A 24288-nucleotide genomic window follows, 5' to 3' on the forward strand; every position below is an offset into this window, starting at 1 on the left:
TTTATGGTGCATTATTTACTGTGTCCATTAATGCAATTGTAGTGAAATGGATATTTGCCCATAGGTGTGAAGTAGTAGCCTAGTTTATGGCAACGTAAAATGCAGTATGATAGCAAAACTGTACAAAGATAAAACCTAAAATAAATTATACATAAAGGTACTCTAAACCAGCTGTTATTTTAGATGCTGCAGTTTATAGCTCAAAGTGACCAACTGCAGCGCCGCATTCAGCACGTGCATGCGGATTATGGGACGGATTTGACGTTGGAGAGATTATAAGACATGAAACTCCAGCCTGAATCACATCAGACAGACTGCTTCTGAGCTCAACCGGACCATCTTCATCTGCACGCAGCTCAAGGTGAAATTTATTTGGTATGACGTAGAGATGAAGCTAAGCTACATGGACGCCGTCGCGTGTGTCGAGCGAATGGAAACATATAACCTAGATGGGTAACAGCTGTAACCAATCGCCCAATCGATGCGTCTTTACGACTGTTTGCTCATATATTTGCATCGCATAAATGTATTGGAAGTGATTTTGGCAGCAGGATTTTACTTCGTTCAAATCAATTTGTCATTGAATAGGTGGAGATGAAGGACGAGCTCTATTTAAAAGCCCTTCTATAAATCGCCGGTACTTGAAGCACTGATATTTTAACAGATATAATAGAGCGTTTTAACTGCGCAGTATGGTTATGGTAATCCACAAGAACACTTGCTGCATCAACGACAATATTTTTAAAGGTGCCCTTTTTGATAAATTAAGTTTTACTTGTAAAGTAGCTAATACAGTGGACTTTTGGAAAATAGCCTATCATAAAAATACACTCAGATGAGATTTTTATTATTGTCGTCTACATTAAGCGAGTCACCCTACAACAACCACATACAACTGGCACAACCAGAAAGATCACATTGTTTGACCATCTTTAATTGAGGGACCATGCTCATCGACTGGCTCAACCCGCCAAAACACGTTGGTGAACATCATAACAGAGCGGTTAGACCAGCACCAACTAGATTGTTGGTATAAGTTGGTGTTTGCAGGGTTAAATCACTCAAACACACATTTTCTGATTTTAAAAATGTTTAAAACATTCTCAGGAACTTCCAAGAACAAATCTGTTGATTAATTCTGCCATAATATCTCTAAAACCTTGCTGTTTCCTATTTATGAAGGTTTGCAGACATGAGTCAGCTAAGGTCCCTGGCTGGTGCTCTAAGAAGCAGTAGCCAATGGATGAGGGGGCACGTGGGGACAGGGAGGCGAGTTTTTGACCCACGTCGTAACTGTTCCAGCGGGGCTCCTGAGCCTTCATTGGCGGCCTGCAGCTCTAGCTATGTCGTGGAGATGTACTACGCTTGGCTGGAGGATCACAAAAATGTTCATGAGGTGCTGTGAACATCTACTAAAGACACTCGAACTCCGTCCCAGTTCAGAAACCCAGTGTGCTTTCTATTAATATAAGAGCACAGAGCACTGCAATGCTATCATTCATTTTATATACTGGGTTGCATACATTCCCAATCTGTACATTTTATTCTTTCACATTTACAATCAGTGTTATTATCACTGATACACTATTATAGTTTTTAATATTTTGTAAATATTTTTTTGTTGTTTTTTTAGTCGTATTTTGCAATATTTTGTCTATAATAACATTTTATTTTAATTTTAGTTAAAAGTAATTTTGTTGTGTGTTTTTGTCTTTATTAGTTTTTTTGAATTCAAGGTATATGTTCATGCATTTTCTAAAAATCAGACCCATAATCTTGGTGATCGTTTAATCACCCTCATGTAATTTTTCTTGCATGGAACACAAGTGCCTGGTTTCACAGACAAGGATTAAGCCTAGTCACAGACTAAAATGCATGTTTGAGCTGTTTCAACTGAAAGCAACTTGCACTGACACATCTTAAAATATGTCAGTGCCATTGTTTTGTCTCAAGATGCACACCAGTAATGTTTTTTTCTAAGGCATGTTTATTAAAGATACTTAAATGTGACAATTTAACTAAGGCCTATTTCTAGCTTATAGTCTAAGTTCTGTCTGTGAAACCAGACCTATATGTGGTATTTAGCAGAATGTTTAAGCTGCTTTGTACAATAAAAGTGAATGGGGACTGGAGAAAATAAACAGCTTGGACATTTTGCTGAATATCTCCTTCTGAATTCCACAGTTATATGGAATTGGAATGACAGTATAGAGAAAATTAATTATTTTTAACATCAGAAAACCCTTAAGCTTTTTGTTTTCAACTAATAAATAAGAATATTTGACCTTTTGAAATATGTTGTTATATTTGCAACAGTCTTGGGATGCATACTTCCGTAACGCCCAAGCCAGCAGTTCAGAGGAGTCTGGAGAGAAACGTCTGTCTACGCTGCTCCAGGGAAGAGGCCAGTCTCAGACACCTGCCATGTCAGAGAAGGTGGTGGAGGATCATTTGGCAGTCCACACTCTTATCAGAGCCTATCAGGTAAGTAAGTAGCTCTGGGTTAAGGCCAGCTCACATCAAGAAAGAGAACTATAATGATAATTATAAATGTAATGTTTTAAAAATCGCAAACTATGACAATAGCAAAATCTGCAACATAGCTATAACAATAACGACAACGATATCATTGGAATCACTTTCCGAACTATTTTTTCCAATCACAATCCACCCGACTTTAAAGAGCCTGAGCATTTAAAGCACCAGATGTCATAACTTTAGCATGCACCAATATCATCCATTGGTGTGGATGCTAATATAGTTATCATTATCTTTATAGTTACCATTCTTGGTGTGAACGGGCCTTTAAGCCGGGTGCACACTGTGCGATTTTGTCCACGATTTGGTTGTCTGAGACATATTTTGCAAATCCTAAAAGATTCCTATAATTCTAGGCAAAAATCTGTAGTCTTTGATCGCTAGTTTGATATGTTAAGCCGGGAACACACTTAACGACTAGCTGAAACATTGGGACATCTATGTTTAGCTGAAACATCAAGACTGAGCTCAACACGCAAAGACTGTTTCCTTTGACTGAAGCAGATTTAAATACTTACACACGGAATCCAAACACCAACTGTAAACACCGACTGAACGCAACTGGCTCTGACTCGGTGCGTTTGGGCATGATCAGTTGTAAGTATCAAATTACATTCATAATCGGTCTTACAATCGTTAAGTGTGTCCCCGGCTTTCACCGGCAGCCGATTAATGACCATTGCGATCAAATTTTAGCTCTGACGAAATTCTGGCAGTATCAGAAGATTGGCACGCAGTCCTGCAGTGCGACTTCTCCTACGACGAATGTCAAATTGTCTTCGTTTTTCAAGACAAGCCATTATCAAAATTAACGGTAGAGATTTCTTTGTTAGCCACCATTTCAGTCCCGCGTGTAATGCAGCTCACAGTCACCGAACGTGTATGGGTTGATGATGAAAAACTCGTCTTAACGCGTCTTGACTGTCATACAGTCTGACATAAATGACAGCTGAGATCCCACAGTGTGACATAAGGATCATGAACGTACAGTCTGACAAGCAACAATCGTAAAGGACTATTATAAATCGCACAGTGTGCACCCAGCTTTAGACAGAGGATCAGAGACTGAAATGCAGAATTTCAGAGGATATCAGTTGAGAGAATCTAATACACAATGAATTATTTTTATAAATGAATCCAATAATATTCACTGGCACTGGACTGCAACAAATCAAAGACGCGCCTGTACATCCGTACATTTTAGAGTGTCCCTGTGTAGTTATGCAAATCACGTGATTAATTCAAACCTAATTAGACTAGCTTTTTTTCCCTTTTGAAAATGAAAATATCAAAGAGATTGCTTTAATCAAAACAGGTGGTAACATTTTCCCTGCTTCCTCTAATTAATTAGATGAAGTATCGTAGGGATTTATTAAATTCTGTCTTTTGGCAAAGCCAGCATTTTCTTTCCATCTCCTGTTGCCAGCCTGTTGGGATTGTATGTTTAACTTATTGTGAATCCTTATGAGATTTGTTAGTCATGTGACACGCTGGTTCATATTTGTGTGGGTCAGATATCCCCTAGTTACTTCCTGGCTCAGTCTTGCTTCTGGTTCTTTCATGCTTTTTCGTTTGGTATGGAGAGAGCAAATCACATTCAATCACTGCGTTTTACTTTTTAGGTGCGTGGTCACCATGTGGCCAGACTGGACCCTCTTGGCATCCTTACTGCCGACCTGGATTCTTTTGTTCCCTCAGATTTAATCACGTCAATTGACAAGCTTGGTAAGATTATATACATTTAGCATATTTCCCACTAATATTTAACTTTATAATTCTTATAAACACTCACTTCCTTTCACTGTCCTACTTAAAGAAGGATCTTTGTTCTGAAGACATCTGATAAATGCTGACTTAGTTCCTTGCTTGGGGCTCATCCTTATGAGTGTTTTTTTGTTATTATTCTCTGTATCCTTAGCCTCCCCCTCACCATCATTCAATACTGCAGCTGCTGAGTAATACACTTCTCTTTGAATAGAAACTCCTAATTACTGTTAAATACATTGTATTTTAGAGACTTTATGACATGACTGTCATTTTTTTGTCTAGTCATTAAAAATGCAATTTATATATATAGTGACTTGAAAAGGCATTGTCATTGTCACAAGATATCTGTATAAAATGTATTTTATTTGTATTATATTGTAAAATGTAGGCCTATTTTATTTTTGATGGACATAAAGACCTGTCCTGATACCAAAGTGAAGAAAAAGCCTTAAGAAAAATTATTTAAAAAAAAATTTTGGAAAAAAAAAAAAAAATTATTAAGAATTTTGGTATAATCATTCATTATTATTTTTTTTTTAGATTTTTTTACGAGCACATTTTACCAATTCCAAACCACGTCAATCTTAATACTACTATTAATTTTGTATATAATCATTTATAAGTTGTGTATAATTGTTACCAAGGGCTGGAAGTGAAAAACGCCCTATATTCAAATATGCATAATTATCAAGCAGGTTTTCTTTTACATGTAAAATGGGCCAAAAAAGAGATTTAACTCTCACTGAAGAGTCAGAAATTATTGAATGCCGATGAGAAGGATGAAATACTATTGAAACTGCAAAATTAAGGTGTGACCACTGGACAAGAAACCCTCATTGGGGCAGCAGGGTCACAAAAAACAGGTTGAGAACAAAAGATGCATGTTATCTGCAAAATAAGTTTCTGGTGGTTTCACACTAAATTCTTCACCTTAATTCTCAGTCTCCAGCGCCACCATTTTCCAGAACTGCAAACTACCTGGAGTCTCCAGAAGTACAAGGTGTGGGGTTCTCAGAGACTTTGCTAAGGCAAGGAATCCTGAAACATGACCCCCACTTAATAAGAATCACAAGTGTTGTAAAATACATGAAGACTGATTTTTGAAAGTTTTATGGACAGATTCCATAAATCTTGAGGCACCAGCACCAGTTCGAGTCAGACAACAGTGGCGAGGAAGTCATGGTGTGAGCTGCTACTAACAATGACCAAGACAGACCTTTCAGGGTAGGAGACGGACTTAAAATGAACTCCCAAAATGTACTGCCAGATTCTGGGAGATAAATTCTTCTAACAGTGGTACAAAAGGAATTGGTGCTGGCCCCTCAAGAGTCACTCTCAACCTATCTGTCTATAAAGCCTTTTAAAGCCAGTCTTCATGTATTTCACAACACTTGAGCTTGAGATTCTTATAAAGTGGGGGTCATGTTTCAGGATTCTTTACCTTAGCAAAGTCTCTGAGAACCTGACACCTTGTACTTCTGAAGACTCCAAGTAGGTTGCAGATCTGGAAAATGGTGGTGCTGCGGACAAAAGGGTTTCTGATGGTTTTGCACCTAATTCTTCACCTTAATTTTTTAAGTCTTTTGCAGTTAATATCTTATCTTCTCAGCCTTAATCTTAATGCTTAATAATTATGCACATCTGAAAATAAGTTTTTCACTTCCAGCCCTCGTTAACAATTATAAATCACTTATAAATGATTATATACAAAATATAGAGGCAGACCCTCTTTACTGCATTTCAAGATCAATAAATCAATTAAAATATCATAACTTTAGCTTTTTGTGACAAGGTAAGGTTAGCTCAGGTTGTAAAATGTCATGTGGCACGACTCCTCAAAAACGTGATACTGTGTTTGATATTGAATGACATGATATTGATAATTCATGATATTTGTTATAAAATATTTTAAATGACCATTTTAAATGACTTTAAGTTATTAAATTAAAGTTCTCTTGAAAGTCTTTTTTTTTTTTTTTTTTTTTAAATCATATAAAACCAACATAAATATACAAAGAGTTTATTTCTAAGAACTTGAACATGTTTTAAACTAGATTTAAAAAAATATATATATATATATTTTCTTTATCATGGACACTCTTACAGTACATGTCATTGACCCACAGACTTCAGTCTTTTAAAAAAATATCTTTAAAATATATTTTCACCTTTTATTTTATATATACATACTTTGAATCTTTATTTGTTATTTTGTCTAACGTCAGCGCTACAGTTCTTGCTTGCTTTACAAGCCAGCGCAAGCTACCGGAGCAGTCTAATGTAATTGGTGGCTGACCTTGCCAACCCCAGCCACTGTGTTTATACGTCACTGTAGCAACAAAGCTGCACCCATCCGCTGCATACATCTCCTTTTTAATTATGAAAGGAAAATTAGATTGTTGGAGCTGACTGAAAAAACTCTTTCATTGCAAAGTGAGGACTTCCAGTTATTAGACCATTCATCAAATGACAAATTGTGAGCCCCATATAATTAAAATGCAAAATATTAACCATTAAATATGCTGAATGTATAGAATATGTGAATTCTCAGCCAATAAAACCCAATGCCGTGCTGTTTCTGAGATGTTCCTGCATGTGTATAATCTTTTAGATCAGTCTTTTCATTTTAGCTCAGGGCTTCCGAAGACCATTGGAAGTTGCTTCCCCAACCTCATAATCAGAGCTGATAGCACTTCATGTTATATAAGGATCAAGATTATTGTAATGAAGTTTAGTAACACTGCCAGTACCAGTGCTTGCGTTTTGGTTATTTGGTGACTCATAGGGCTCGATTAATGGAAAGGGGGAGAGAGAGCGTGGATGTGTCTGCTTTTAGGCGCTGTAGTCGTGTAAGTGGTCAGCAAACAATTCCTCATTTGGCCATTACAGATTCCCCAGTCTCAGACAGCGACAGGGGCTGGAAGGGAGAGCTATGCCCCAGACTCAATCGCAAGCACAGGTTAATGTTATCTGAGATAAAGGCCCATAAATCTTCCCCTTTGCTCCTGTCGGGTCCTATTGCCTTTAGTGTCGCCAGAGTAGAAGGATGTAGCACATGTTCTCACAACAGATCGAAAAAGAGAGAGTAATAGCCAGTGAGAAGACCTCTCAAAACATGCCTCTTTTACCTCACTACTCTCTCAATGTGTCGGCCAGGTCAGGTTTTGTCATAGCTTTTCCTATAGCCTTCGTGCAGCTAATGAGGGTGTGTATTGGACCAGAAGGCTCTTAATTTCGGTATGATGCATCTTTCCTCCTTATCTGTACTGTGGCTTTAATTACATTTGCACCTGTCTCCTCTTGTGTGTGTTCCTCTCTTGAGGAGACACAGTCTTACTGATAGACCCCAGTGTTATCTACAGGATGCATTTGCAAACTACTATGATTGCCTGCATTGCATGGTTTTCCTTCACCGTTTACGGGTGTAACTAACCATGAAATTGGTAATGATGTTAGTTAGGTTTGACATATCAGGGCTCCAGGGCTGTGACTAAAATGGTTGAAAATGTGTCAAAAATAAAGATGTGCTACAATAATTTAAAATCTAGAAAGCTGTGTGTGGGTCTTTATACGGTTGATCCTGAAGCAGCTGTTTTCCTCTGCTTGTTCAGTATGTTAATATATCGACACAAAACAAATGATCACCAATATGTCTGAGAAAACATAGTAGGTGTTCTAGGGCTAAATATCATTATTTAACAATTATACAATAATTATTTTTGATAATTATTCATAACCGCAATAGTGTTTAAAGAACACTAGAACTCTTTGTTCTTCACTAATCAAGAGTTTTGATTAGAATACATCACATCCTTTCTGGTGCTCACATAAGGTCTAGCCACAAAAAATTTAATATTTCGATGCATCCAAACATGAACAGACCTCCACACAGCTCCCGTACTACTCTCTATTGTAAATGAATGACTTCTGGTCTGACGTTTGTCTGAAAAAGTGTTTTCTCCAAGCAACAACGAACACGGCATGAGCTGTGAGGTCCGATTTTTGAATAAATGACTCCTTTGAGCCGGTTCTTTTTAATGAGTCGTGAATTAAATGATTCATGAAACGTTGTGTTGTGAGCAAACTATTTAAATAAGATTCACTCATTAGTTCACAACTGACTGCCGCACTGAACTGCGAGTCATTCTTCAGTTATGTCCGATTCGAAACAATCCGTTACTGTGATGTATACTTTGTTTTTTTTGGGGGGTGTGTAAATGAATAATGGTATTCTAAAATTAATGCTTTAAGATTAAATTGACTGTAAAGGAAACTGTGTTTGAGTAAATTCTTGGAACCATAATCAACACATCTTTACTTCACTGTAAATCATAGTATTTGGTTTAAAAAGGAACATTGTGGGGGTCTTATTACATTTCATTACAGTATATTTTTGTTGCCGTTTTTGCTTTAATATGCTTTTCCTCTTTAATCTTTAGGGTCGTACGGCTTGGAAGAATCTGATCTCGATAAATCATTTCAGTTGCCATTAACCACATTTATTGGGGGAAATGAAAGCACACTCCCACTGAGAGAAATCATACACAGACTTGAGGTGGGTAGATGCTGGATTACTGTGATATCACCCAGTATTTGAGAAGAAACACTCCTTCCTCATTTCTCATTAGCTGGTTTTGTGACTGGATTGATTCAGATATGACATTCACTAGCTATTCTGAAAGGATGTAATTTGGGTAAATATGACAAGCTCATCATTTATATTATGATGATGTTTAATTATACTTCAAAAATGAATGCGTTAATAAATGAAAGGGTAAACTGAATTTGCTTGGAATTTTCCAGACATCATACTGTGGACATACTGGAGTGGAATTCATGTTTATCAACAATATGGAGCAGTGCCAATGGATCCGACAGAAGTTTGAAACTCCAGGAATCATGACATTTTCTGACAGAGAGAAGAGGACCTTGCTGGCCAGGCTGGTTCGCTCAACACGGTGCATATCCTTAAAATAATGTGCTGTGTGTTGTTTTCTTGGTTCTTTATTAGAGACTTATTTTTCCCTACTTAAACCACATTTTGGGAAGTCATGGTTGTCTGTGTGTGATATATATATATATATATATATATATATATATGTATATGTATTAGAATTGATATACAGTATATTTGAATTTTTTTTTTTTTTTTTTTTTTTAATTTAGCAAAATAAAGCTGACAATGAAAGAATGTTCTATGGTAACGATTCAATGTTCTAGGTTTGAAGACTTTCTTGCTCGCAAATGGTCTTCAGAGAAACGCTTTGGTTTGGAAGGCTGTGAGGTCCTCATCCCTGCCCTGAAGATGATTATTGACAAGTCCAGCGAAGCTGGTATAGAGAGTGTAATTATGGGAATGCCTCACAGGTACCTTGAAAACCTGCTCCATTCAATCTCACACTGCTTTTATGAGTCCACCCCAGCAATAACAACACAACCTCTCATTCACACAGGGGCCGACTGAACGTCCTGGCCAATGTAGTTCGCAAAGATTTGGATCAGATATTCTGTCAGTTTGATCCCAAACTTGAGGCTGCGGATGAGGTAATATGATTTCATCTGATGAAAGATGCTTTTGTCATATTGGATCTTGTCTTATTGTGCTTCTGATATACATTTCACACTTTAATCCACTCCAGGGTTCAGGAGACGTGAAATATCACTTGGGGATGTACCATGAACGAATCAACAGGGAAACTGATAAGAATATCACATTGTCTCTGATGGCTAACCCCTCTCACCTAGAGGCAGTAGATCCTGTCGTTCAGGGCAAGACGAAGGCAGAGCAGTTCTACAGAGGAGACACTGAAGGAAGAAGGGTTGTACTTTTATCTTCAGATTATCTTTAAAGATGGACCAATGCAAGACATAACCACATATTCCGCTTTCTCCTGCTGTATAATGGGTCATCATTTGGCAAGTTGGATGAATACAAACCAATAACAGCGATTTTAAGCCATCAATCACTTTCTTTGCAGGTGATGTCCATTCTCATACATGGTGACGCTGCATTTGCGGGTCAGGGAGTCGTATACGAAACCTTTCATCTCAGTGAACTGCCTTCATATACTACTTATGGCACCATCCATGTTGTGGTCAATAATCAGGTTAACATCAAACATCAAATTGTCCTATTAGAATCGACTTGAGGACTAGCCTTCTGCAAAACCTTAACCCTTGACCTTTCAGTATGTTGTAGATTTATGAGTGTTATCTGATGTGGCCAGATTGGATTTACCACAGATCCCCGAATGGCACGGTCCTCTCCCTACCCAACGGACGTGGCTCGTGTGGTCAACGCACCCATCTTCCATGTCAACGCTGATGACCCAGAGGCTGTGATGTATGTGTGCAAGGTTGCTGCAGAATGGAGAAGCACTTTCAACAAGGATGTGGTGATTGACCTGGTAAATACTGTGAAGACACGTCATACATATCATTAAAATATCACTGAATGTTAAGATAAATTACTTGTTAGGACTGCTATAATTCTTGAATACACAAGATCCATTTTCCTTGTTTCAGAATCACAATCTTTTCTATTACACTTCGGGGTTTCAATCAGGGAACCGTGAAGGTACTGCAGGGGGGCCATGGACAGATATTTAAAAAAATATAATTAAAAAACACATCAGATTATGTCAGTGTTTAAAAAGAAATCATAATTTTTAGTGGGGGAAAAAGCTTTTAACATTGCCTCTGTTTTTGTGGTCACTTACACTTACATTATATAATATTGCCAGTTACTTTGTTTTGTAACTATTTTGTTGGCAGAACAAAAATAGACAAAGCTAAAGCATGATCAACGGTTGCACATCCCGAGCAATACAGTAGTGGTGTTTCTTTTTCTTTTTTATTGGCTGTCAGTGTCTTTATCGTTCGTCAGCTGGGAAAAAAAATTGCTCTGAAAGTAATTCCAATTTCCAACGATATCGTTGTGGTGTGGACTTAAAACTTTATGGTAAAGTAATATTTCTTTTTGTTAATAGCCCTTAATACTCAGACTGACAGCCTGTCTGAAAAGTGCCAACACTGAGAAACCGCAAATTCTTTTCATTTCGGAAAGGGAAAGCTACTTGAAGAATCGCCTTCTGGAATATCCTCCTATGAGGCCATTAGCTAAGAATATGAAAGGATCCTGAGTGGCATAGCCTCACGACTTATTTTGAACACTGAGGAAATTTATTTGAATACTTACCTGGGAATTAAACCAATTGAAACTATATCTGAAATATATTAAATAACCTTTTTATTACTAACTGATAAAGATGTAGAAAAGAATGGAAAGATTTGAAAATGGGATAGACATCGGATCTGAAGTAGACACTGGTAATAGTGTGTTTTTTATACAACAGTAGAAGTTGTTTGGATTAGTGATACTGAACTTTTATCTTTTCACATGTAAATTGACATTGGTGATGTGTTTTATAGGTGTGTTACCGGCGGTTTGGACATAATGAGATGGATGAGCCCATGTTCACTCAACCCCTCATGTACAAACAGATCCGCAAACAAGAACATGTGCTGAAGAAGTATGCTGACAAGCTCATCTCTGAGGGAGTTGTAACACTGCAAGAGTTTGAGGTTTGTGTCTCCCTCTATGGAAATCTCATTATTGTGTCATTATGTAATGTGAAAATGTCCACCTGCTGTTGTTCCTCCCACAGGTCACCCTAATTGACCTCTTTAACTCATCTAAAGCATCTTTTCCACAGCTGTTGTTTTCCTGGCCTATTAGGGAGTGATGGGTTTCCTGTGCCGTTTGTATATTGTTTCCTGACAATTGATGGAGGCTGTGTTCAGATGCTCAGCCAATGTCTTTTCGCTCTGGCTATGACACGTTTCATACTTCACCCGATGACCCAGGCTCTCATTCCCTGGGCTCAAAGCTAGGCACCCCTCCCCTCCCAACCACCCTCAGATTTGTGTCGCCGTAGAAACCACAATCGTCGGACCAAACCATCCCTCCAGTGCGGATAGCTGACACCTTGTCTCGCCCGGCGACAGCTCGTTTTATTTACAACTGCATCCCTGTCACTCTTCACTCGCTGACATAGCTCTGGGGATTTCACTTAGAGAATAAATTGTGACTGGATCTTGCTGTTTTCTCTACGCCGTAGCACATAGGTGCCATGAATCATTAATTAATAATTTGTCACAAATGTGTCATGTGTCTGGGTTTTTGATGAATATAGTGGATGGCGGGCTAGCGCTGTACTGTGAATTGTTTTCAGGAGGAGGTTGCTAAATATGACAAGATCTGTGAGGAGGCATATACCAGCTCTAAAGATGAGAAGATCCTACACATCCGCCACTGGCTTGACTCTCCGTGGCCAGGTACATTTTGAGGACTTTATATATGCTAGGTGTTTCAGTGAAAATATAAGATTGATTTAGACCAGTGTTTCTCAACCATTTTGACTCCAAGGCCCTCCATTGTGCACACCAATATTCAAAAGTCCTTAGTCCTAGTTTAAAACTTGTTTTATTCTATGGGCACTCCTAGTTTTTGTAAATTAAAGTAGTAACTAAAAAAATTTAAATTAAATCTAAAATAATTACATTTCAGAAGATTTAGAAGGTGAATGTTCATCAGAGTTCCCACTCTTTTTAACCAATGAATTTTCCAATCGTTTGTGATGTATTGGATAAGCATTAAAGGGTTAGTTCACCCAAAAATGAATATAATGTCATTCATTACTCACCCTCATGTCGTTCTACACCCGTAAGACCTTCGTTCATCTTTCAGAACACAAATTAAGATATTTTTGATAAAAAAGGATTTATTTAAAACAGTTAATGTGAGTATAGTGGTTCTACCTTAATATTATAAAGCGACGAGAATACTTTTTGTGCACCAAAAAAACAAAATAACCACTTTTCAACAATATCTAGTGATGGGCGATTTCAAAACACTGCTTCATGAAGCTTCGAAGTTTTGTTTCGAATCAGTGGTTTGGATCGCGTAAACAAAGCCTCGTTTACTGAAATCACGTGACTTTGGCGCTCCGAATCACTGATTTAAAAACAAAAAATTCATAAAGCTTCATGAAGCAGTGTTTTGAAATTGCCCATCACTAGATATTGTTGAAAAGTCGTTATTTCGTTTTTTGGTGCACAAAAAGTATTCTCGTCATTTTATAATATTAAGGTAGAACCACTATAGTCACATGAATTGTTTTAAATATGTCTTTAGTACCTTTAGATCTTGAGAGGTTCAGTGACATTGCTGGCAATGTAGGCCTCACTGAGCCATCGGATTTCATCAAAAATATCTTAATTTGTGTTCCGAAGATGAACAAAGGTCTTACTGGTGTGGAACGACATCAGGGTGAGTAATAAATTACATAATTTTCATTTTTGGGTGAACTAACTCTTTAAGTATAAGGATTTTTTAAAATTCAGAATTTCTACTCAACAAAATATTTTAGAGCTTGGCATAACTAATAAAATGTTTGTTCTTTATATAAATTACCGTGGCATTTTAAGATAACTTGTGACTTTTCCAGGTCTAGAAATCACATCATATTATCCAGGTTTTCCAAGACTGTTGAAATCCTGTAAAACAAATGGTTCTTGAGGGGGTGAATTAAAATAAAAAATATATTAGTTTTTAGTTGTTTTAGCTGATTTTAAGGCTTGTTTTGTCTTATTTTAAATTATTTTAAGTCATCTTTAGGCCCCCTTGAAAATTGGCTCCTAGTGAGCCCCAGTCCCCTGATTGAGAGCCATGGATTCAGACCCTAGTGGTGGTTATATGTGCTCTGTTTTGTTTAAGACTTCTTCAAACCAGATGGAGAGCCAAAGAGCATGAGCTACCCTCCCACTGGACTAAGCGAAGAGATGCTCGGGCACATTGGTGCTGTAGCCAGTTCAGTCCCTCTAAAGGACTTTGCCATTCATAGTGGTGAGTTTCAGGTATTTTGATTGGTAAGCATTTAATTCAGTCTTTTTGTGGCAGTGTTGAATGCCTCAAAGAAAATCACTGAAAATCTTTTGTTCAACAGTTTGTAATCACTATTGACTTTTGTATTCCACAGAATACAAGAAAGTAAGTAATACAGGTTTCAAAAAGACATGAGAGTTGACAAAATTATCCCTTTTGCTTAAACTATCGCTTTAATTATTGCTGTGGAGTCCCAGAGGCTGTTTACTAGCAGTCAGTTCATCAACTAGATTATATCCAAATCTATATACTGTTAAGCTTTAACCACTAGGGACAAAACACTGGAAACTGACATCAAAGCATTGCAGGATGATGGTGGTAATGGTGTGGAACATCAGCAAAGCTCTGACAGATGATCCTTACACTTCTGATATAGGAATGTCTCATTGCTCCTCACGGGTCATAATTTTCTTTCTCTGAGCAGTGGACGCATGGGAGCTGTAGTGGATTGATGGAGTTGCACTATGGGACCATTGCACTTAAAGAGCCGACTCCAATCTGGCAGCCTTAAATTCTGCTAAATCACCCTAACTACCATAGCCCTCCAGCTAAACTCTGCTTATTGCCTGCCTCTAAGCACGACTACCTCAGAGCATCAAACCATCTCACCGGCAAGCGTATTTCTGACACAGAATGATGCTTTACTCCAATGGGATATTGTGTATGAAAAACCAGGCTACTCTGATGGGTTTGCTATTTTATGAACTGTTTTAACATTAAAAAAGTTATAGTTTTTCTGTGTGTAAATAAAAATACAGCAGACTTAATAATGTTGGTTTAACAAAGCTTAAACTTTTCTTCAGAGACCTTTTTTTTTAAATGTAACCTGTAAATGTAACCCTTACACTTTTTAAAGCTACATTCACCAAACTCGACAGATGTTCAGTCTGTTCTAAACTTTTCTCTTGGACAGAGAAAAATCCTATTGACTTCCGATGAAAACTTTTACTGTCTAGCTCTATCTATCAAACAGGGCCAACATTAAAGTCTGTCTTGACAAACTTTCCTTTTCTAGGAAATTGCGTTTACAAGAAGTCACACAACAAAAGGTACAAGTTTGTGACTTTCTATACATTCTATATATGTGTTAATTCAGGCTTGTCACGTATCCTTCGAGGCCGAGCGGATATGGTTGCAAAACGCACAGTGGACTGGGCCCTGGCAGAGTACATGGCCTTTGGCTCTTTGCTGAAGGATGGTATTCACGTGAGACTCAGTGGACAAGATGTGGAAAGAGGAACATTTAGGTAAGACATTCAATCCATTTCCATTGGAAACTACTGTGGCCGCTCCATTTTGTTCTCTTTTATGATTTATGGAGGACACAAAAATTGGAAGTTCAGCACATGCAGTTGTGGGGGACCATAAGTTGTTGTCATATATTTTCTAAACAGACCCCTTTTTCATGGCTGCTTTGTAGTCTTTAACTGACTAGATTTCTGTCACTAAAAATAGCCAAGTATATATTTTCTGCCTTATGGCTCCATTAAAACTAAAATGTCAACACATTGACAAATGACGTCAGCTTGTCGCACACAGATAGAGTCCTCTGGGAGTGGCAGAGAGACACCCACATGGTGCCGTCACGGTACTGCTTCTGAAGGAAACCCGTTTTATGTTACCCCACAGCAGTACAGACACATACTCCCACGTCTGTTTGTTGTGCAAAAAATTTTGGCAGCCAGGTTTGTTTGAAACGGTCCACACATCAATGAAACTCCAAGACCTTATCGCGACTGAATTTATCACACCACAATTGGCATTATTTACTGGTTCACTTTACAGTTTTTGACTCTACATTTTCTCTCAATGGGCTTCAATGGACAGTTTTATGCTTTGCTTAGAACATAATGACTGGAACATTCGACTGAAAAGACGTCAGCAAAGTAGCTTCTGTGTGTTATGAGCCTTTTTATCAAAGTAGATTGCTGGTGCATATATTCTTTTTTTTCCTCATGCAAAGGCTCTGGAATTGAACATATTGGTGTGCTCCAGTCTGCTGGTTCTGCTTGTTACTCAGGGAGTTAATGGCTATGAGTAATTGATTCAGTCTACTGTGTTTGGGAATGCACTGAGTACTGTGCTCTGGTCCCTTGATTGATGAAACCAACACACAGCTGATGCACTGTTTACTCCCCAGATTCTCTGTTTTTCCAGAGCTAACCCACAGGGACAGGACACTTTAGTTTAAAGAGCCACTTTTGATTTACATTTGTGATTAAATGAGCAGAGCAGACAGACCCCAATTACCCCGAACACATTCCTTGTGGTTACATTCTCCATTTCACAACATTATCTAAGAAAGGAGCCCATGTTTGTCAAATGTGATTTGTTAGGGAAATGCATGGTTAATACTAAATGTTATGTAATGTCTATATACTCATTGTAAGTCGTGACGGCCTGCGCAGGACATCATTACTGTGATATTTTAAGGACTTTAAAGATTGTCTAATCGCACTGGGTCTGATGGCTGGTTTGAACATCGCATCAGAGTAAGCCAGCAAAACATATCACATCTCCTGTCTCAAATCCACTGCTGTCCATGATCACTCACACTGATAGGATATAAAGAGTTAGAGTGCCTCTTTTCTGAGGTTTGACATTACAGCTTAAGATATTCCTTAAAATGGCATTTCTTAAGCTGCTTCTAGAATTCATAGAATCTAGGTGTCAATAGGTTTATTTTACATAAATTATATACAGACACTACAATTCGTTTTTTTTTTTTTTTTTTTTTAAGTGTTTTTGAAAGAAGTATCTTATGCTCACCAAGGCTGAATTTGATCAAAAATAGAGTAAAAACAGTAATAATGATTTTACAATTTAAAATAACTACTTTCTATTATTTTAAAATGTATTTTATTTCTATGATGGCAAAGCTGAATTTTCAGCAGCCATTACTCCAGTCTTCAGTGTCATATGATCCTTCAGAAATCATTCTAATATGCTGATTTGGTGCTCAAGAAACATATTTTACTGTTATCAGTGTTAAAAACTGTTGTGCTGCTTAATATTTTTGTTTGAACCGTGGTATGTTTTTTCAGGATTCTTTGATGGATAGAAAGTTCGAAAGAACAGTTTGAAACAGTTTAAGTCTTTACCTTCACGTTAGAACAATTTAATGCATTCTTGCTGAATAAAATAATTAATGTCTTACAAAAAATAAATAAATAAATAAATAAAAATCTTACTGACCCCAAACTGAGATTACATTAAATTGATCAAAAGTGACAGTATATAAGTTCACATGTGTGTGTGTGTGTGTGTGTGTGTTTGTGTGTCATTGTCTGTATATTTTATGAATTTTTATAAGCATAAAAAAAAGAAAAGAAAAAAAAAGAAAATAAGCATTAGTTATCGTTTTTTGTTGTTGTTAGCCTGTTTAGTGTTTCTTGAATTTATGACCTCATCTTTGCAGTCACCGTCACCACGTCTTGCATGATCAGGAAGTTGATAAGCGCTTCTGCGTTCCGATGAACCACCTGTGGCAGAACCAGGCTCTCTACACAGTGTGCAACAGCTCCCTGTCTGAATATGGGGTTTTGGGTAAGAGAACCACCTGTGCTCAATTTGCATCTGGTTATCAATCAGAGTGTACGGAAATTTAAATCATCTAAGGTATTCCCTGTTTCTGATACCTGTAAAATTGCCTCCAGAAATGAGCAGCCTGTACAGAACAAGCTGTTCTCTCCTAACACATCCCCTTGCAAAAACCATCCTCAGAATCCTTTATACAGTATTTTTTTTATGTCCAAAGTATTCTGACACATGTTGATTTTGATTAGGTTTTGAGCTTGGTTTTGCAATGGCTAGTCCTAATGCCTTGGTGTGCTGGGAGGCTCAGTTCGGCGACTTCCACAACACAGCCCAGTGCATCATAGACCAGTTCATCTCTGCAGGCCAGGCCAAGTGGGTCCGTCACAATGGCATCGTTTTACTGTTGCCCCATGGGATGGAGGGAATGGTGAGTCTGCTGATGGCATGCCCTATTATAAATTACATAATATAAGTGGCACACATGGAAGAACTTTATTTTGATAGTCCACTTTAGACATTCTACTAACTATAACTAACTTTGCAGCTACATGTCAACTACCAGTCATTAGAGTATTAGTGGACTGTCTAATATCTGTTAACACTTTATTTTGATGGTCTCCCAACAGACATTCTACTGACTACAAGCAAAGACTATAGATATAGAAAGATGGTTCACTCCTATTATGAATGGGAGAGACTGCAATGCGCAATATCGCGGAATACGTCCCGCCTTCTAAGTAAACAAGCCAATCGTTGATTGGTATAGTCATTACATCACTGCAGCTGCCGTTAGAAGCTCCGGTTCCCATAGAAACCTGAGACTCGCGCTTAGGACTGCACATGCGCATTGGCTCGTCTAGCCTGAAAAATAAGCTTTTTAAATGCTATTTGAGCATAAGAAACAACATTTATGGGACAGTTCATGTCAGATTTTGTTGCTGATTTGAAATATGTTATTTAATTGTAAGTTCGCCAAGCAGTTTTTGAGATTTCAGGATTCTCCCATTCAAATAGATAGGACTTGGTCTTAAATGCCCGAAATAGCTGCCCGGAGGCATTGCAAACATTTTAATGCCTTATTCTGCACGATCATATTCTACATTCCTTAATCCCACCCAATACCTAAACTTAACAACTATCTTACTAACTATTAATAAGCAGTAATTATGAGTTTATTGAGGCAATTAATAGTTAGTCAATAGTGAGAATTGGACCCTAATCTAAAGTGTGACCACTTATAGTTAGAATGTGTAAAGTGGACTATGGAAATAAAGTGTAACCCATGTATGTTGGTAAACATACAAGACGCAAAGCAAGTATCTGTTCCAGTTGCATATGTGATTGAAAACACACAAGACAGCAGCATAAATATTATATTATTTAACTTCTGCTTTTGCCCTATTAGACCATATCAAAGCAAGTGTTATTTTTAGTCAGTTATGTAGATCATAGCAGTCCTATTGATCACTGAATCTAATTTCCTGCAGGGATAAAACACAGGGTAAAATCTTTTTCAATCCTTTCCTTTACTCAAAAGCAGAAAAGCTGTACTAGAATCAATAATGATGACTCAAGTTTGTTCTGAGCCAATAAATGAGGTTATAATTCTTTAGCTTAGTGTGGCATTTGATAGACCTACTCTCATTAGCACTGGTGTGTTTGTACTAATGAGCAGGGCCCAGAGCACTCGTCAGCACGGCCTGAACGCTTCCTGCAGATGAGCAAGGATGACCCTGATCGCTATCCGGTAAGTGGCCTTTCCGGTCATGCCTCATGCTGATGGCCACAGGTAGTTTATAAACGGATGCACTTCACTGATTACCAATTTGTTTGATGCTTAATATAGTTCTTGTTAATACTGCTTCCCTTGTTAGTCTAGCAGTATGTCGGTCCCAGTGGCAGGGCATCATAGGTAAAGACATTCAGGAGACATGAATGGTACTAATTACAACCCTGATCAGTATTTACAAGACATGATCAACAAGGCTATTGACTAAACCAGCCAAAAGTCAAATCAATTCATGATTGTCCTCTTCCTGCAGAGGAAGTCATTTGTCAATTCATGAGTAAAATTCATAACACTATATTTGTGCTATCTTGTATTCTTATATAATATGAATTATGTTAAGTATTTAAAAAGAATTGACATCTACTAAAATATCACAGAATTGTAATGTTTTTGCTGTGACACATTATGGATTTTGTTTACATGATATTAATAGATCATTTTAATAAGCTGTGTTTTATTTACTTAATTTAAGGAATACACTGGAGACTTTGAGGTCCAGCAGCTCTATGACTGTAATTGGATCATGGTCAATTGTTCAACACCTGCCAGCTACTTCCATGTGCTTAGAAGGCAAATCTTGTTACCATTCAGGAAGCCAGTAAGACCAACCTTTTTCCCTTTCTATGTGTCAGACTCGGTACAATATCATTTTTCAATGTATTTTGTGGATTCATTGTTCTGTCAATATATATAGGCTATATATTAATGACTTACTAGAATGCACATTTGGTATTATATATTTAGATAGACTTGAGCTATATCACAGCTGCTGTGATGGTAGATAGACTTAACTTTAATGTGAAAGTTTGATGTACGCCCCAACCCTCTTTTTCTTCTGTGCCACTGCAATTGATTCCCTGTTGCAGAGAAATGCAGAGGTTTGTGGAGCATGAGAAAATCTCTTCCTGAGTAAATTAAACTGTGAGCGTCTGGGGATGATATTGTTTGTTTTGTATGAAAGTGCTCTTAATTTACTGTTTTGCTTGATTTCACAGCTGTGTTATATTACTATTTTTGTATTCCCCGGCCTAGATTGAAGTTTCAGAAGTTTCTAAATGCAATGAATCAAATACAGTTTGTCTTTATTTGACTAACCGCATTTTCATATTTTTATTCAGCTTATCATTTTCACACCAAAGTCTTTACTGAGGCTGCCAGAGGCCCGTTCCAGTTTTGATGAGATGATCACAGGTACGCATTTCTGGTACAGAAACATTGTATCAAGCTCTTTAAGCTCTGTCCAGCTTTTAGTAATAACATGTGGCTGTACCTAATTTATCTATTTTGCAGGGACAAAATTCTTAAGGATAATTCCAGATGAAAGTCCTGCATCGAAAAACCCCAAAAAAGTCAAAAGGGTCATCTTCTGCACTGGAAAAGTGTACTATGAGCTGGCAAAAGAGAGAAAACAGCTTCAGCTGGAGGAGGATGTTGCAATTGTCAGATTGGAGCAGGTTGCCATTATTGTTTCTTGATTATAAGTATAATGGCACTGCAAAAAAATTGCTTTATTCACAATCAAATACATTCTTTCCTCTTAGATATCACCATTCCCTTTTGACCTCATCAAGGCTGAGATTGAGAAGTACAGCAACGCTGAACTCATATGGTGTCAAGAGGAGCACAAGAACATGGGCTACTATGACTACATAAGGCCACGTTTCCTCACAGTGCACCATAAGAATCCAATATGGTGAGTCTCTTTTTAAGCTAAATGTTTGTTGCAGCCTAAACAAACTTATATGCACCAAATTCAAAATATTCACAATCACTTTTAGGTATGTTGGCCGTGACCCTGCTGCAGCCCCTGCCACAGGAAACAAATTCACTCATCTGACTGAGCTGAAGAGGTTCTTGGACACTGCGTTTAACCTTGAGGCATTCAAGGGCAGGAGTTTTTGATGCTGTTGTGTCATTTGTGGAAATTAGCCTTTAAAATTAAATATAACTGGTATAACGCACAATTTATTAGATAAGGTGTATTTCATGTTGCCAAAGTGTGTAAAATCGTTCAATTATATTGATAAATAGAGCACAAGACAGCAAACAGAAATTTGTGTACTCATCCTATAGCAGATTTAGCCATGGATTTGCACCATAAATCATTTATCTGTCTTAAGTAATCTGTATTCTTATTTATTTTATTATTTTTTTATTTGTCTTCCATAACTGTCACACTTGGCTTCATCCTGAGACATCAAACAGATGGCATTTAGACAAGTAACAATATTCTCTGTGGCAGTGGTGATATTCTCTGTAGCTTCCACAAAATATGCTTCCTTTTTAGACTTTAGGGTTCTTGTGGTGTTTAAGACTTGTGGGAATGAGGACGTTTATAACGTCAACATGTCTGTGACAACTTTGAAATGCTATACACACTGGGAAACAAATATAAGGAGGTAACAAGACAATTACTTGTACCACCATTCTGATAAGCACAAGTATATGATGCATTATATTTCTGTGTTATCTTGCTGTCAGCAAACTGCTTTTGTAGTGGAATTCAGCAATATTAAAACTTGTACATGGTCATACAGCAATGATCATTCAAGCTGTAAACTGGATTTTACTTGAATCTGTGCTGTAGGTAATGTGATAGACACTCGCAAAAGTGAATTTAGTGCAAATGTTTAAAGGGGAAAAAATGTGGTTTTAGTATATTATAGACACCAGACATTGCTCATGGGGGAAAAAAAGATCATACATTTAATTCACTGTGATAGATTGTGATGAATGATAGACGTTTCTCAGCAATAATGCAATAAACTGTAAGTCAATGACAAACGATGGACGTTTGCTAGGTTTTTATCATTTATCATATACCTGTGCACATATTTAAGAGGTCTCTCCACAGTGAGAGTGCTGCCTTCCTTTACAGCAGGACACTATTAGTGGACTCATAACATGCATGCCAAAAAATGCTAAAATCTAATTACTTAGCTCACTAGATTTAAATACAATGGCTATTTTTGGAATATTTAAAAAATATTAGGCTATAGGTCTACTGTACAGTGTTCAATTTACTAACATAATATGAAGTACACAATTTATAATGCGCAAGTAGTGAGCTTTTTCATTCATAGCCACTTTTTTTTTTAAGTATACTGCGTAGTATTCAGTAAGTAGTATGCTAGTGTTCCATTTCGACCACAGCTACATGACATGGCGTTCAATACGCGTTCCTCACTGCGTCAATGGCCTCCTGGCACCGCGGATCAAGTCGTCCATCACCCCCTGTGAGCAAAGAGGAGTTTTAAAAAACACGTCATGATAAGCATCATATCTCTTATCTTCTAGAAAGCAGAGGTTTCCAAATGCTGACGCAAATTACCAAACTCAAGGTCAGTAATGTTGCACGTGTAGACGCACTCTCCATTGACAAAGAGCTCTACTATATTCCAGTCATCCGTTTTCTCGAGGACACACTGGTGGCCATCTTCTTTTAGGACCGCTAGAAGTGGGGGGAAAGCATACAAGTAACAAGTATTGTTATTACAAACGGGTAACTCATATCCGTTTTTAAAAATGTAACAAAATGAAAGAAACTTTTCCAAAGCTTTTGACACATCTTTGAGGGTTACCTTGTAAACCATCCAGTCGAAATGTTCTGTGCTCGACAATACCACACGACTCATATGGACCATACCGTACTGTTACCACTGAATTAGTAGGCATAATTATTCAAATCTATCCGTTAGCCACCACAAGGCAAGGCTGTTTGTGTATACTGCTCTCCATAGTAACAAGCAAACAGATCACTGGAAGCAGCAGAATACACAAAATGGCTTTTCACAAATATTTAACCCTGATTAATTATAAATGAATGATTGGATCATATAATTATGATTGGACGAACGCAGCGCGCGACCTGTTTATAGGATCTCGCATCTTAAAATATTGCCGACTGTTAATATCACGTTTTTCCTGAATTAACTTTTCGGACTATAAAAGTAAGAATAAAACGGTCTCTTAACTCCAACTGACGCGTCTTCCGTCACCATTTCACATGTTCCCCTCAAACGCTAAAACTAAACTAAACTACTGTTTGTGTGTATTTCCGTGACTGTCCGTGAATATGAGGCAGGCGATTGGTTGTCGGTTGCTAAGCGTCTAGCCAGCCGTTACATTCTATCACCTCAGTTTCACACTGTACAAGTTTTGCACTGCAAAAGCGTTAACCCAACAGGGTTTCATAACCCCGGGTAAAAAGCGGTGGTGCTAACGTAACCCCGCTTCAAAATTACAAGTGTGAAACGTTATATTACCCGGGGTTAAAAGCAGGTTTAGAACGACGATAACCCTGTGTGAAACGCGCTTAGTGTATCTATCCGGTTAAATAGAAATATTTAATTTAATTTAATTTAGCAATATTTTAAATGCTATTCATTCTTGTTTGAAGTGTTACATTATATATAAGCCCAATATAGTTCCCATTGGTAATCTCAAAATTATTGCAGTGTTCTAATTCAAAAATAAAATGGTTCCTCTTCAGAATTAGATTAGAAGTTATTTTAGGTTTGTCTTTGGAGTCGAATGTTTTGTCTCAACACAACAGTTGTAGGTTGATATGAATAAAACCACTTGCTACGACAAATATTAATGTACTTGGCCCAAATCATTGCAGTTTGCATGACTTAATGTAATGTGAAATGTTGAATACTTATATGCTATGGTGTGGTAAAAAAATCAGTATCAGAATATTTCATTCATA

General features: G+C 37.5%; 2 protein-coding genes across 7 annotated transcripts; one reads left to right on the forward strand and one right to left on the reverse strand.

Moving 5' to 3' along the window:
- ogdhl (oxoglutarate dehydrogenase L) lies at positions 1-22361 on the forward strand. 6 transcript variants are annotated; one of them, XM_051917968.1, is made up of 23 exons: positions 1-453; positions 1183-1396; positions 2317-2484; positions 4161-4263; positions 8745-8860; positions 9109-9263; positions 9526-9672; positions 9759-9849; positions 9945-10124; positions 10284-10412; positions 10533-10712; positions 11737-11889; positions 12540-12642; positions 14084-14212; positions 15348-15498; positions 17670-17797; positions 18037-18215; positions 19464-19535; positions 20050-20175; positions 20696-20768; positions 20868-21031; positions 21119-21270; positions 21356-22361. In XM_051917968.1, the coding sequence occupies exons 1-23, from the start codon at positions 389-391 to the stop codon at positions 21477-21479; spliced, it is 3102 nt and encodes a 1033-aa protein (XP_051773928.1). In that variant the 5' UTR covers positions 1-388; the 3' UTR covers positions 21480-22361. The 6 variants fall into 6 exon arrangements, with proteins under 6 accessions (XP_051773928.1, XP_051773933.1, XP_051773929.1 ...); XM_051917973.1 differs by having other exon boundaries at positions 2-375; XM_051917969.1 differs by having other exon boundaries at positions 2-361.
- Positions 22351-24201, reverse strand: c13h10orf53 (chromosome 13 C10orf53 homolog). The gene is made up of 3 exons (XM_051917975.1): positions 23159-24201; positions 22909-23028; positions 22351-22811 (listed from the first exon to the last, which is right to left on the reverse strand). Exons 1-3 carry the CDS (start codon positions 23250-23252, stop codon positions 22747-22749), a joined length of 279 nt encoding a protein of 92 aa, XP_051773935.1. The 5' UTR covers positions 23253-24201; the 3' UTR covers positions 22351-22746.
- Positions 24202-24288: the final 87 nt, after the last annotated feature.

This window comes from Ctenopharyngodon idella, chromosome 13, assembly GCF_019924925.1.
Source record: "Ctenopharyngodon idella isolate HZGC_01 chromosome 13, HZGC01, whole genome shotgun sequence".
In the NCBI taxonomy this organism is placed as follows: domain Eukaryota; kingdom Metazoa; phylum Chordata; class Actinopteri; order Cypriniformes; family Xenocyprididae; genus Ctenopharyngodon; species Ctenopharyngodon idella.

What these genes read in the sequence shown, in the direction of transcription:
- ogdhl (XM_051917967.1), top strand. Translation starts at nt 947, where the DNA reads ATGCTCATCGACTGGCTCAACCCGCCAAAACACGTTGGTGAACATCAT. An exon ending in AGACCAGCACCAACTAGATT is followed by an intron (nt 1,027 to 1,182) that starts GTTGGTATAAGT and finishes CTATTTATGAAG; the next exon opens with GTTTGCAGACATGAGTCAGC. An exon ending in ATGACCCTGATCGCTATCCG is followed by an intron (nt 19,536 to 20,049) that starts GTAAGTGGCCTT and finishes ACTTAATTTAAG; the next exon opens with GAATACACTGGAGACTTTGA.
- c13h10orf53 (XM_051917975.1), bottom strand. Translation starts at nt 23,252, where the DNA reads ATGCCTACTAATTCAGTGGTAACAGTACGGTATGGTCCATATGAGTCG. An exon ending in TCGACTGGATGGTTTACAAG is followed by an intron (nt 23,029 to 23,158) that starts GTAACCCTCAAA and finishes CCCCACTTCTAG; the next exon opens with CGGTCCTAAAAGAAGATGGC. An exon ending in CATTACTGACCTTGAGTTTG is followed by an intron (nt 22,812 to 22,908) that starts GTAATTTGCGTC and finishes CTTTGCTCACAG; the next exon opens with GGGGTGATGGACGACTTGAT.